This window comes from Microtus pennsylvanicus, chromosome X, assembly GCF_037038515.1.
Source record: "Microtus pennsylvanicus isolate mMicPen1 chromosome X, mMicPen1.hap1, whole genome shotgun sequence".
NCBI lineage: Eukaryota > Metazoa > Chordata > Mammalia > Rodentia > Cricetidae > Microtus > Microtus pennsylvanicus.
This window is the reverse complement of record NC_134601.1, coordinates 105,629,873-105,643,525: the sequence shown is the minus strand read 5'-3', so window position 1 is coordinate 105,643,525 and position 13,653 is coordinate 105,629,873. Positions and strand designations below refer to the sequence as shown.

General features: G+C 42.8%; 1 protein-coding gene across 1 annotated transcript; it reads right to left on the bottom strand.

Moving 5' to 3' along the window:
• Positions 1–222: 222 nt before the first annotated feature.
• LOC142841282 (transcriptional repressor p66 alpha-like) lies at positions 223–4,828 on the bottom strand. Its single transcript, XM_075958109.1, is given in 4 exon segments — positions 223–1,197; positions 1,200–2,205; positions 4,117–4,693; positions 4,695–4,828. Coding segments are annotated over 4 exon segments (1,857 nt in total). The 3' UTR covers positions 223–1,057.
• Positions 4,829–13,653: the final 8,825 nt, after the last annotated feature.

The window sequence follows — 13,653 nt, the reverse complement described above, 5'->3', positions numbered from 1 at the left end:
GAACAAGGGTTTAAATTAAAGTCCCTAACTATTGTGTTGAAGGAAGCCAGGGCTGCTCGGGACCCCTGCAGACCGCTGCAGGCTGCCCTGTTGTGAGCTGCTTCTGCCCTTTCACCGTGGAACCAATTTTTAAAGAGTGGGGGGCAGAAGAGAAAAGAAAATAAAACTAAAGTATACCTGGCCTTTCAAAGACATCCCTGTGGACTGAGGAGCCAGAGGTGAACACACCCGGCTGACCCCAGGGTAGACGGGTCTGTCTGCGCCTACCTGGGTGCCTCTTGGGCACCTTGAGATTGTGCCCATCAAAATGAAGAGAGAAAGGAAAGAAATTTTAATAAAATAAAGCACAAAAATAACCCAGCAGCCAGCTCTGGTTCCAGCGGTGGGCCCAGCATCCCTCTGGAACCTTAGAGTCTCTGGCAAAGTCTGGGCTGCGATTTGTTCTAAGTGTGGAAGCCAGGGGCTGTAGCAAGCAGCAACAGACACAACTGGAGGCACAGTGGCACCCGCCATCCCTGCGTGCTGCCACTCAGAGCATCCTCTGGGGCTAGGGACTACACTGTGCACAACAGGGACCCTGGGTCTACACAGTTTACTTTTCATTCCATCATCATGAAGTGATTAAAAAAGAAAACACAAAAACCCAAACTTCAGCCTATAGATGGCCATGAGGAGGCAGAGACTGGGGAGTGAAGATGGGAAAACCTGAAAGAAAACAAACCCCAGTTCAACTTTGGGAGCCCCTGGAGCCAGCCTGGCCTGGGCGTGTCACAGTGTCCAGGGTGAGTTCCCACCCAAGCTGGCCAGGCAGAGCTGGCCCCAAGGTCGGAGTTTCTGCTGGTGTCGGGCAAACTAAAGGCAAAAAGGAAGGGAGGCACACAGGGAAAGTCCTTGGTTCTGATCCTGGGCACCATGGTGGCACACTCTTCTGGCCACCACAGGGCTAAATAGCCAAGGCCTGAGCTGTCTCAGGCAACTTGTTAGGAGGGCGGTCTGTGTGTCCTAGACCAGGAGCCGTGGAGAGCAAAGGGCCTGTCCTCAGCTGGGCCGGCTCCCATTATTTCCATGTGGCTGACTGGGGAATGGAGCGTGGAGGGATCATGTCCAGGAGGTATTCTCGCTGACGGTCTACAGCCGAAGAGGTCTTGTGCATTGCCAAGCTCGGGCTGACAAAGGCAAGGGTCCCACCTGTACTCAGGGTGTCTTTTTCCAGTTGGAGGTGGTGCCCTTGCTGGTGCCCACAGCTCTCTCGGAATGTCCGCCAGTCCTGCTTACCAGGGCCGTAGCTGAGGCTGCATTTTGCAGTTTGGGTGTCTGGCTGAATGTGTGCAGAACGCCACGAGGTGTTGTGGCTGAGCCCCGGGACAGCTGGATGGAAGCCTGTAGCACAGCCCCGTTACTCCAGTCACGGGCCTCTCCTGAGCGGAACGCCAATTTACGTCGGGGCTTTATGACCTGCTTCAGCGTGGGATGTGGGGCTGCAGCCTCAGCCTTGGTGCTGGCGGTACCCATACCCTGCTGCAGCAGCCGCTGCGCCATCTCCTGCTCTTGCTGCAGTGCTTTCACGAAGGCAGCCTTCAGCCGACTGGTGTGCTCCACCTTGAGTGCCTTCTTTTGGTTGGACGTCATGCAGGTCTCACACATAACAGCTCCACCCTTCTCCCGCCAGCGGTATGTGAAGTCCGTCTTGCACTGAACACACATGTAGGGCTCCCAGGATAACATAGCACAAGCTGTGCTGGCAGAAATCCTTCCCGCTTGCATCTGCAGCAAATTCTGCACCACCTCCTCCAGACCAACCAGGTAGATGAACTCATTGTTGGCAGCACTGGGCAGGAAGTTCATTTCTGGAGCAGGGGGCTTGGGACGTGGAATCTCAAGCAATGTCTTCTCCAGCTGCTTGCATAGCGCTAGCTTGGCAGCAGCCTTCCAGCTGGCTGGAGACTCAACAGATGCAACCACAGAGGCCACACTGGTTGGGGTGGAGCTGACCTGAGCAGAGGCAACTATTGTCCCCTTCAGTGAGGCTGCAGTGGGCTAAGGGATGTTGACAAGCAGACTGGTATTAGAGACATTGGCAACACGGATAAGTCCCTGCTGGATGATCCTCTGTCCCTGAATCTGCATGCTGGGCACTGAGGCGCAGGGGACTAGAAGGAGGGGTGGTGGCCCTGTGGAGGGGTGCTGTCTGACGTTGTGAATCTGGTGTAGTAATAAGGGCGGGGGCGGGGCTGCGTCCCCAACACCCCAGCCGCCTGCTCGGCTAGCTTTTGCCCCGAAATAACAACACACAAACTGTATTCATTTAATCACTGCTTGGCCCACTAGCCCTATCCCTTACTGGCTAATTCTGATACACCGATCAATACATCTCTAATAATCTGTGAGCACTGGTCTTACCAGGAAGATTCTAGGTCGGAGCTTCATCGCATGTGTCTGCCTGGGAGAGGGGCATGGCGTCTCTCTGAGGCATCTGCTCCGGAGAGGAGAGCTGTCGAGTCTGACCTCACTTCCTCTTCCTCTCAGCGTTTTGTTCTGTTTACTCCTCCCACCTATCTTCTAACCAATGAAATGGGCCAAGGCAGTTCCTTTATTAGCCAATGACCTTCCTCCATCATTTCCCCTTTTTCGGTTTAAACAAAAAAAAAAAAGAGGAAGGCTTTAACTTTAACATAGCAAAATTACATATAACAAGACAGTTATCAAGTAAAAGTTACAATAATCTTTATCATAACTAAGGAAAACTATAACTGTAACTAACTATTCTTAACTCCATCAAAGACTCCAGAAAGATATAATACTACCTAAGCAAACAAGAAAAAAGCAGCTTTTAAAACTTGAGAAATGACAGAGACATCTCGCTGCCTGGACAGTCACCCAAAGTTCCTCTGTACTGTTGGGGCATACATCTTCAGCCTTCAGGCCCATGGTATCCAGCAGACATTTCCATAAAGCAGGAAAATTCAAAGTCAGTTCAGTCACTATCTGTTGTGTCCTGCAGAATGTCTCGCAGACTCTTTCATGAATCAGGAACCCCGAAAGATCATCTCACCTTAGGCAAGTTCAGCAGTCCTCTCTCTGCGGGTTCTCTGTGTCCAGTTTATGCAATAGTCCAGGCAAGAGCAGTTTCTTGCCCAAATGGCTATCAAACTCCATAAAGATCCTCTTCGATGCCCATCTTCTTCCTGAAGTAGATTGGTGCCTCCAGGAGCAGACATGTCTCATTGTCATGAAAAATCCTAAGTTATTAAAACATTAAATGTCCTATTCTGTAATCTTTGAAAGACATGAAGAATGTCTATCTAAAATATGTATCTATATATCTAGAAAATCTAACTAACATGACTACAAGCTTTACTATTATCGATGATTATCCATTAACAACCTATATTTCTTAATTATACAGTACATATTTAAATGAACTACACAATCACAATACCTTAATAAAGATCAGAAATACATATACATATAACAAAATTGACCTTAAATCTCTATCAATAAAGCAAAATCTATACTAATGCAAATTATTCATGTCTATATCATATCCCCCTTTAAATGTAAAAGAACATTTATAAACCATATTTGGGAACATGGGCGCAGTTTTTTCTCTCCAAACTGCTTCCTGCTGAATGGGGGCGCTGTTAATCAGATCATTTAGGATGTAACCTGTGTGCCAGGTTTATCTCACTTGGCAGTTGAGTGAAGTAATTTTTTGAAGATATTCACAGCAACCCTTCAGGAGGACGTGGTCCATCATACCAAATCGGAATAGGTGCAATCCACAGGGTCTGGTCCTCTGTGAAAACAAAATAAGAAACTCTTTTCCAAAGTATCATATCCTTAGATCCTTCTTATCATCTGTGTAGCACCGGTCTTACCGGGAAGATTCTAGCCTAAGTCCATCCTGGGTCGGAGCTTCATAGCGTGCATCTTCCCTAGAGCAAGGAGCATGGCGTCTCTCTCTGAGGCGTCTGCTCCTAAGAGGAGAGCTGTGGAGTCTGAGCTCACTTCCTCCTCCTCCCGGCATTCTGTTCTGTTTACTCCACCTACCTATGTCCTAACCAATAAAATGGGCTGAGGCAGTTCCTTTATTAGCCAATGACCTTCCTCCATCAATCTGGGACCCCTGACAAGTGTTGGCATGACTACTTGGGAACTGGCCTGTGGTCCCAGCTTGGCAGACACCTGCTGCTCACCCCGGACCAGTGGCGGTGGGATGATGATGCCAGGCATTCGAGCAGAAGAGGTTTGAAGTGATGTCTTGCCAGCAGAAATGTTCTGAGTAGCCCGGACGAGTGGGGGAGGGGTGGTCACGGAGGTCCCTGAGGAAGCTGCAGGCTTCGGTGCCATGGCTTCCTTTTTTATTTGACTCTGTCGTAGCTTCTTTAACAGAACCAGCTTTGCTTCCTCGAGCCTCAACTCCTCCTTCAGCTGCTTGATCATCTGCTCTTGCTCTTCTGGGCTGCTTTTCAGGAGCGCCTCAGTGCTGGTATCCTTCAAGGATGCTGTGGTCAACCCATTCACCCTTGGGCTTGATGGCTGCTCACTGTCAGAGAGCACGATCACATCAGGTGAGGGAGGTCTCTTCTCAGATTTAATGTCACTGTGTGAGGTGCTCATGCCCACAGGCCCATCTCCTACCAGCCCTTCGCCTGATCCTGTGGCCATGGTCTCTGTTGTCCTCAGCAACCCCCCTGGTATCTCCGTCCACGGTCAGCTCTAATGGTGCTCTCTCCATTTTCATTTTCTTGCTCTCCACATCATCCTCTGTGAGGTCGGGGTCAAGGGCTCGCTTCTGATTGCTGGTTCGACATGCTTCTACACTCATTCAAGCCGCGCGCAGACCGGGTTCAGGGGCAGAGCACATGTCCACAGAGCAGGGGGCGGTGGGGCTCCAGCCTTATGTGCTCGCTGCACCTGAGGGGCCACCCAGGCCCGCAGCTCTCGCTCTGCCACTCCGCCCGCCCACGCCGCCGACCAGATAATGCGCCCCCCCTTTTTTTAATTGAGAAAAGGAAAAAAAGAAAAGAAGTTTCCGCCTCCCCCCAGCCTCCATTTCCCTCCCAATCCTCCCACCCTTCTCTCCCTCCCCTTCTCCCACTCTTCTCCCCCTCCCTCTCCAGTCCAAAGAGCAGTCGGGGTTCCCTGCCCTGTAGAAAGTCCAAGGTCCTCCCCCCTCCATCCATGTCTAGGAAGGTGAACATCCAAACTGGCTAGGCTCCCACAGAGCCAGAACATGTAGTAGGATCAAAACCCTGAGCCATTGTCCTTGGCTTCTCATCAGCCCTCATTGTTCGCCATGTTCAGAGAGTCCAGTTTTATCCCATGCTTTTTCAGTCACAGTCCTGCTGGCCTTGGTGAGCTCCCAATAGATCAGCCACACTGTCTCAGTTGGTGGGTGCACCCCTCGTGGTCTTGAATTCCTTGCTCATCTTCTCCCTCCATCCACTCCTCATTGGGACCTTGGGAGCTCAGTCCAGTGCTCCAGTGTGGGTCTCTGTCTCTATCTCCATCCATCACCAGATGAAGGTTCTATGGTGATATGCAAGATATTCGTCAGTATTGCTATAGGCTAGGGTCATTTCAGGTTCCCTATCCTCAGCTGCCCAAGGAACTAACTGGGGACATCGCCTTGGGCACCTGGGATCCACTCTAGGTTCAAGTCTCTTGCCAACCCTAAGGTGGCTCCCTTAACTAAGAATTGTGCTTCCCTGCTCTGCTATCCAACCTTCCTTTATCCCAATCATCCTGTTTGCCTAAGTTCCCCCCATCCTCCCCTTCTCACTTTTCTCTCCCCATCTCCCTTAACCCCCATCCCACCCCACCCCCAAGATCCCAATTTTATCCCTGGCAATTTTGTCTACTTCCCATAGCCAAGAGGATAACTATATGTTTTTCCTTGGGTTCACTTTCTTATTTAGCTTCTTTAGGTTCAGCAACTGTAGACTCTGTGACCCTTATTTATGGCTGGAAAGCAATTATGAGTACATCCCATGTTCATCTTTTTGGGTCTGGGTTCCCTCACTCAGGATAGTGTTTTCTATTTCCATCCATTTGCATGCAAAATTCTGGAAGTCATTGTTTTTTACCGCAGCATAGTACTCTAATGGGTAGATATTCCACACTTTCTTCATCCATTCTTCCATTGAAGGGCATCTAGGTTGTTTCCAGGTTCTGGCTATTACAAATAATACTGCTATGAACAGTATTAGTTGAACAAATGCTTTTGTCATATGATAGGGCATCTCTTGGGTATACTCCCAGGAGTGGTATTGCTGGATCCAGGGATAGGTTGATCTCGAATTTCCTGAGAAACTGAAACACTGATTTCCAAAGTGGTTGCACAAGATTGCATTCCCACCAGCAATGGATGAGGGTACCCCTTCCTCCACAGCCTCACCAGCAAAGGCTATCATTGGTGTTTTTGACTTTAGCCATTCTGACAGGTGTGAGATGATATCTCAAAGTTGTTTTGATTTGCATTTCCCTGATCACTAAGGAGGTTGAGCACGACCTTAAGTGTCTTTTGGCCGTTTGAACTTCTTCTTTTAAAAATTCTCTGTTCAGTTCAGTGCCCCATTTTTTAATTGGGTTAATTAGCATTTTAAAGTCTAGTTTCTTGAGTTCTCTATATATTTTGGAGATCAGACCTTTGTCTGTTGCAGGGTTGGTGAAGATCTCCCAGTCAGTAGGTTGCCTTTTTGTCTTAGTGACAGTATCCTTTGCTTTACAGGAGCTTCTCATTTTTAGGAGGTCCTATTTATTCAATGTTGCCCTTAATGTCTGTGCTGCTGGGGTTATAGCTAGGACACAATCTCCTGTGCCCATCTGCTGTAGGGTACTTCCCACTTTCTCTTCTATCAGGTTCAGAGTGTTCAGACTGATATTGAGGTCTTTAATCCATTTGGACTTGAGTTTTGTGCATGGAGATAGATATGGGTCTATTTCCATTCTTCTACAGGTTGACTTCCAGTTGTGTCAGCACCATTTGTTGAAGATGCTTTCTTTCTTCCATTGTATACTTTTAGCTCCTTTATCGAAAATTAGGTGTTCATAGGTTTGTGGGTTAAAATCCGGGTCTTCTATATGATTCCATTGGTCGACTTCTCTGTTTTTATGCCATTGCCACACTGTTTTCATTACTGTAGCTCTGTAATAGAGTTTGAAGTCAGGGATGGTAATGCCTCTAGAAGTTCCTTTATTGTACAAGGTTGTTTTGGCTATCCTGGGTTTTTTGTTTTTCCATATAAAGTTGATAATTGTCCTCTCAAGATCTGTGAAGAATTTGGATGGGACCTTGATGGGGATTGCATTGAATCTATAAATTGCCTTTGGTAGAATTGCCATTTTTACCATATTGATCCTCCCTATCCAAGAGCAAGGGAGATCCTTCCATTTTCTGGTATCCTCTTCAATTTCTTTCTTCAATGCCTTAAAGTTCTTGTCAAATAGATCTTTCACTTCCTTGGTTAGGGTTACCCAAAGATATTTTATGCTGTTTGTGGCTATCGTGAAAGGTGAAGCTTCTCTGATTTCCCTCTCTGCTTCCATATCCTTTGTGTATAAGAGGGCGACTGATTTTTTGGAGTTGATCTTGTATCCTGCCACATTACTAAAGGTGTTTATCAGCTGTAAAAGTTCTTTGGTGGAGTTTTGGGGTCGCTTATATACACTATCATATCATCTGCAAATAACGAAAGTTTAACTTCTTCCTTTCCATTTCGAATCCCCTTGATCCCCTTATGTTGTCTTAGTGCAATTGCTAGAACTTCAAGCACCATATTGAAGAGGTATGGCGAGAGTGGACACCCTTGTCATGTTCCTGAGTTCAGTGGGATGGCTTTGAGTTTCTCTCCGTTTAATTTGATGTTTGCTGTCAGCTTGCTGTATACAGTTTTATTATATTTAGGTATGACCCTTGTATCCCTAATCTCTCCAATACTTTTATCATAAAGGGATGATGAATTTTCTCAAATGATTTTTCAGCATCTAATGAAATGATCATATGTTTTTCTTTTTTTTCAGTTTATTTATATGATGGATTACATTGAAAGATTTTCATATGTTGAACCAGATCTGCATCTCTGGGATGAAGCCTACTTGATCAAAATGGATAATTTTTCTAATGTGTTCTTGGATTCGTTTTGCCAGTATTTTGTTGAGGATTTTTGCGTCGATGTTCATGAGTGAGATTGGCCTGTAATTCTCTTTCATGGTTGATTGAGTCTTTGTGTGGTTTTCGTATCAGAGTAACTGTAGTTTCATAAAAGGAATTTGGTAATAACTCTTCTTTTTCTATATTGTGAAATACATTAGGGATAGTAGGTATTCGGTCTTCTTGGAAGTTCTGGTAGAATTCCGCATTGAAACCATCTGGTCCTGGGCTTTTTTTGGTAGGGAGGTTTTTGATAACAGCTTCTAATTCTTCGCGACTAACTGGTTTATTTAGATTGTTCGCCTGGTCCTGGTTTAACTTTGGTATATGGAATTTATCTATAAAATTGTCCATTTTTTCTTACATTTTCCAGTTTTGTGGCATACAGGCTTTTGTAATAAGATCTAATGATTCTCTGAATTTCCTCTGTGTCTGTGGTTATGTCCCCCTTTTCATTTCTGATCTTATTAATCTGCATATTCTCTCTCTGCTGTTTAATTAATTTGAATAGGGGTTTATCAATCTTGTTGATTTTCTCCAGGAACCAGCTTTTTGTTTCATTGATTCTTTGGATTGTATTCTGTGTTTCTATTTTGTTGACTTCAGCCCTCAGTTTGATTATTTATAGTCTTCTACTCCTCCTAGGTGAGTCTGCTTCTTTTTATTCTAGATCTTTCAGGTGGGCTGTTAAGTATCCAATATGTACTTTCTCTGTTTTCTTTAAGTGGGCACTTAGTGCTATGAACTTTCCTCTTAGGACTGCTTTCATAGTGTCCCATAAGTGTGAGTATGTTGTTTCTTTATTTTCATTGAATTCCAGGAAGAGTTTAATTTCTTTCTTTATTTCTTCCTTAATCCAGGTATGGTTCAGTAGTTGACTGTTCAGTTTCCATGAGTTTGTAGGTTTTCTGGGGGTAGCCTTGTTGAATTCTAAATTTAATCCATGGTGATCTGATAAGACACAAGTGGTTACTAATATTTTTTTGTAACTGTGTAAGTTTGCTTTGTTACCGAGTATGTGGTCAATTTTCGAGAAGGTTCCATGAGCTGCAGAGAAGAAGGTATATTCCTTCCTATTTGGGTGAAATATTCTATAGATGTCTGTTAAGTCCTATTGATTCATTACCTCCATTAATTCTCTTATTTCTCTGTTAGGTTTCTGTCTGATTGACCTGTCCTTTGGTGAGAGAGGAGTGTTGAAGTCTCCTACTATTAGTGTGTGAGGTTTGATGGCTGGCTGCCTTGAGTTTTAGTAATGTTTCTATTATGTAAGTGGGTGCTTTTATATTAGGGGCATAGATATTCAGGATTGAGACTTCATCCTGATGAATTGTTCCTATTATGAGTATAAAATATCCCTCTCCATATCTTCTGATTGATTTTAGTTTGAATTCCACTTTGTTAGAAATTAGTATGGCCACACCTGCTTGTTTCTTAGGTCCATTTGCTTGATAAGCCTTTTCCCAGCCCTTCACTCTGTGTAGGTGCCTGTCTTTGTGGTTGAGGTGTGTTTCTTGTTGACAGCAGAATGTTGGATCCTGTTTTCTTATCCAATCTCTTAGCCTGTGCCTTTTTATAGGTGAGTTGTGCCCATTAACATTAAGTGATATTAATAACCAATGGTTGTTAACTCCGGTCACTTTTTTAGTAGTATAGTTTGTGTGTTTCCCTTCTTTGAGTTGCGCTGGTGAAGGGTCACTAGATGTCTGAGTTATTGTGGTCATTGTTGGACTCCTTGGTTAGTGATTTTTCTTCTATTACTTTCTGTAAGGCTGGATTTGTGGCTACGTATTGTTTAAATTTTTTTCATCCTGGAAAATTTTGTTTTCTCCATTTATGGATCTTCTTTTACAGGATCAGGTCTCCTTGCCCACTGATGTACCTTCCCAGTGATGTCACTCCCAGTGATGGCTATGGAGACGAAGGAACTCCTGCCCTCCCTGTTGGATTCGGTTTTGGTCCAGGTCCCAGTGCCCGAACAGGCTGAGCTGGGGGAGGGGGAGTCTGGATGCAAGCTGGGTGGGATAGGAAAAGAGAGGAGGTATCTGGCAGTATAGCCTCAGCAGGATGACCAGGAATTTTGGTGGGGATGAGGAAGTCTGAGTTCCCTTCTCCAGGCTGCTGCCGCACTCACTCACCCCAAAGATGGCTCTCCTGGTGCCCAGATCGGATCTCCATGCTGCTTGGGTAGCTCATAAACAAAGGGCCTACCTTGCTTGCTGCAGGCGGGCTATGGAGACAAAGGAACTACAGCCCTCCCGGTTGGATTCCTGGTATTTTTTAAAGTAATAAAATACAACAAACAAAAAGAAAAAAAATGTCACCATTAAAATGACTTAGATTTTTGAATGGTATAAGAGTGGGACAAGGGGGAGAGGAGTGGGAGGAGGGGGAGGGAAATGGGAGGCTGGAAGGAGGTGGAAATTTTTTTTCTTTTCTTTATTCTCCTTTTATCAATAAAAAAGAAAAAATAAAGAAAAACAATAAGGAAATCATCATAAAAAATCACAAGGCAGCCATTTGTAGTAAACAGAGGGGCAAAAGAGTCAATTCATTAGACAACTTGGTGTTAATCCAGCCTAGGTCAAGATAGCTAGCACTGAACTTACAGAGAGATATGAGTGTTTGATAGCAAATATCAAGGAAACACAAAGTTAGACAATGGTTACACCTTGATTCTGTACAAATTGTTCTTGAAGTGCCTTTGTCTTTGTCAGCCTGCCTGTATATGCCTGTGTACAGGCATGTGGAACTGCTTCTTTGTGGAATGTGTGACAGCCTTAATGTGAGCCTATGTCTGCCTATATGCAGTCCATGAATGTTGGTGTTTGTCTGTGTGCCTGCCAGCACCTGCTTGCCTCATGTCATTTATGTTGGTGAATAAAGTCTGTTTTGTATATCTGTGGCTCTGTCCCTTCACCTTAACCAGTACTGATGTGACTCCAATTCATTCCTAGCTTCAGAGCTTCGACTCATCCATCATAAGTTAGAAATAATTGGTGAATGGAAATTTTCTGGGCAGATATGTTTATTTTATAAAATAATCAACTCAAACTTTTAATTCCTAAACAAATTTAAACAAACAGTGATAAAAGAATTGAACATATGCCTGCAGAAAAATGTATATGTAAACATACACTTTATACCCATTGAAAATATTAACTCAAAATATATCATAGCTACTGATGATGATGGAATGGAAAAGGAATTTTACCACAGTAAGCATATATATTATATTATACAAACTATAGATGGTAAAACAATGTATATACAGTACAGTTGCAGAAAAATTTACCATGGAATGATAGTTTTTATGCCTATAAGTCAGATAACTTTGTGTATGTTTTGCATATACATATATGTATATTAAAATTATCCATAATGAATAAGTAAAAAATAAGTAGCTATTCTGAAAGTGGGACGAGAAATGAGACAAAATTGCATATCATAGACTAAAATATTAAGGAACTCCACTATGTCAGAAAGTCATATAATAATATATAATATAATATATAATATTATTGTATGATATAATGCATAGCGATTCAGTAAGAGAAGAATCAGAATCAGTAGAGGTCAACATTTTTGAATTTTCCATGTAATTCTATGGACCTTGGCTTTTGTAAACTAAATAATTATGACTATCACACAAAATATTTTTTTTGTAAATTTCAAAGACTTCATTTTAAATACTGATATATTAGTTCCTTCAAATCATAGTCTTTGTTGCTTTCCATACTGAACACAAATATTTGTGCATTTGTTTAATCTCAGTTTTTGACTATGCACCCAAGAGTATATTTTTTCAAGACTCTGAAAATGTACTTCACATAATGATCATTTTTATGGTTCTAGAATTATATTACTTTTCCATATAAAAGAATTCCTCAGTAGCCCAGATTGGAATATAATAAAGGCTTATTTGTTAGGATTTAAACTAACAGAATTTAGTAGTGATTCACAGTCCTCTGCATATGTGGGGAACTAGAACTGAATCTATCACTCATGGGGCCCATGCACACTCTGTCTGCATATATAGTACATGAAACCAAGCACAAAGTGTGCCAGTATCTTAAAGGACATAGTCTGAAGGTGTTCCCACCATACCTACCAATTGTGTCTAAATAAGAGAGATATAATCTAATATAAAACTTTATAAAAAATATCAAATATAAAAATTAGAAGTACAATTGGCATGAAAAACATCAAAAAAGAAACATATGCTAAATATTTTAAAAGTTATCCTATCCTCAGGAGTCTAAGTTTTCTATTAGAAATATCTTGACAAATCAGTAACCTACAGATTGGGAAAAGATTTTCAACAACCCCACATTGGACAGAGAGCAAATCTCAAAAATATACAAAGAACTCAAGAAATTTGTCATCAAAGACATCAAAAAGTAGGGGTACAGACCTAAACAGAGAACTCTCAACAGAGGAATCTAAAATGCCTGAAAGACACCTGAGGAAATTGGTCAACATTCTTAGCCAACAGAAAAACACAAATTAAAACAACACTGAGATTCAATTTTATACCTATAAGACTGGCCAAGATTAAAAACACTGATGACAACTTATGCTGGACAGGATGTGGGGTAAAGGGAACACTCCTCCATTGCTACAACTACCTTGTTTTCAACCCCATCAAAGACCTGAGAAGGGAATGAATATTACTTGAGTAAACAGAAAGTCCAACCACCAAACAACTTCCAAAAGTTGCAAGAAATGACAGAGACAACCACCTACCTGGACAATCACCCAAAGTGTCATTAGTAATATTGGGGGAACCATCTTTGGCTAAGGCCTAGAGTAACTGACAGACCATTTTTAGAGGCAGGAAAAATTTAAAGCCCATCTTACCATGTTCTGGTAAAGTTTGGCAGTCTTTTTTTTTTCTTGGATCCTTCTTGTCCATTCTGAATACCATACATTTTGTAAGTGGTTGATGCAAGGGCAGTTCTTTGTTCAAAGGCCAGTTTTGACAGAAAGAAAACAAGATCCAAGTGGAGTGTCTTCAGAGACCAATATTCTCTCAGAAATCGATGGGTGCTGTCAGGAGCAGTAATGTCTCATATCAATAAAATTCTAAGTTATTTAAATGCTATATTCTACAGTTCTTTGAAGTGATTAAATATTATGTATCTATATGGAATATAATATCTATGCATCTAAAGAACCTGATTAGTCTAACTATGAGTATGACAAACATGGATGGCTACTGAACTATAATTCTTAATACCGATATAGCGTAAATACAAAGGCTTCATATTAAAATATTAAATAATCTTTAAATAAAGGTGGAGCAAATAAGGAAAAGGACCACAAAATGTGATCAATGTATAAGTATCTTAATCATATGTAGAAATGTATAGGTCAAAATGATAAGTATATCCTTGTAGTAATATGGGCGGCGGGGCTGCATCCCCAGCACCCCGGCTGCCTGGCTAGCTTATGCCCGAAATAACAAGACACAAACTGTATTCATTTAATCACTGCTT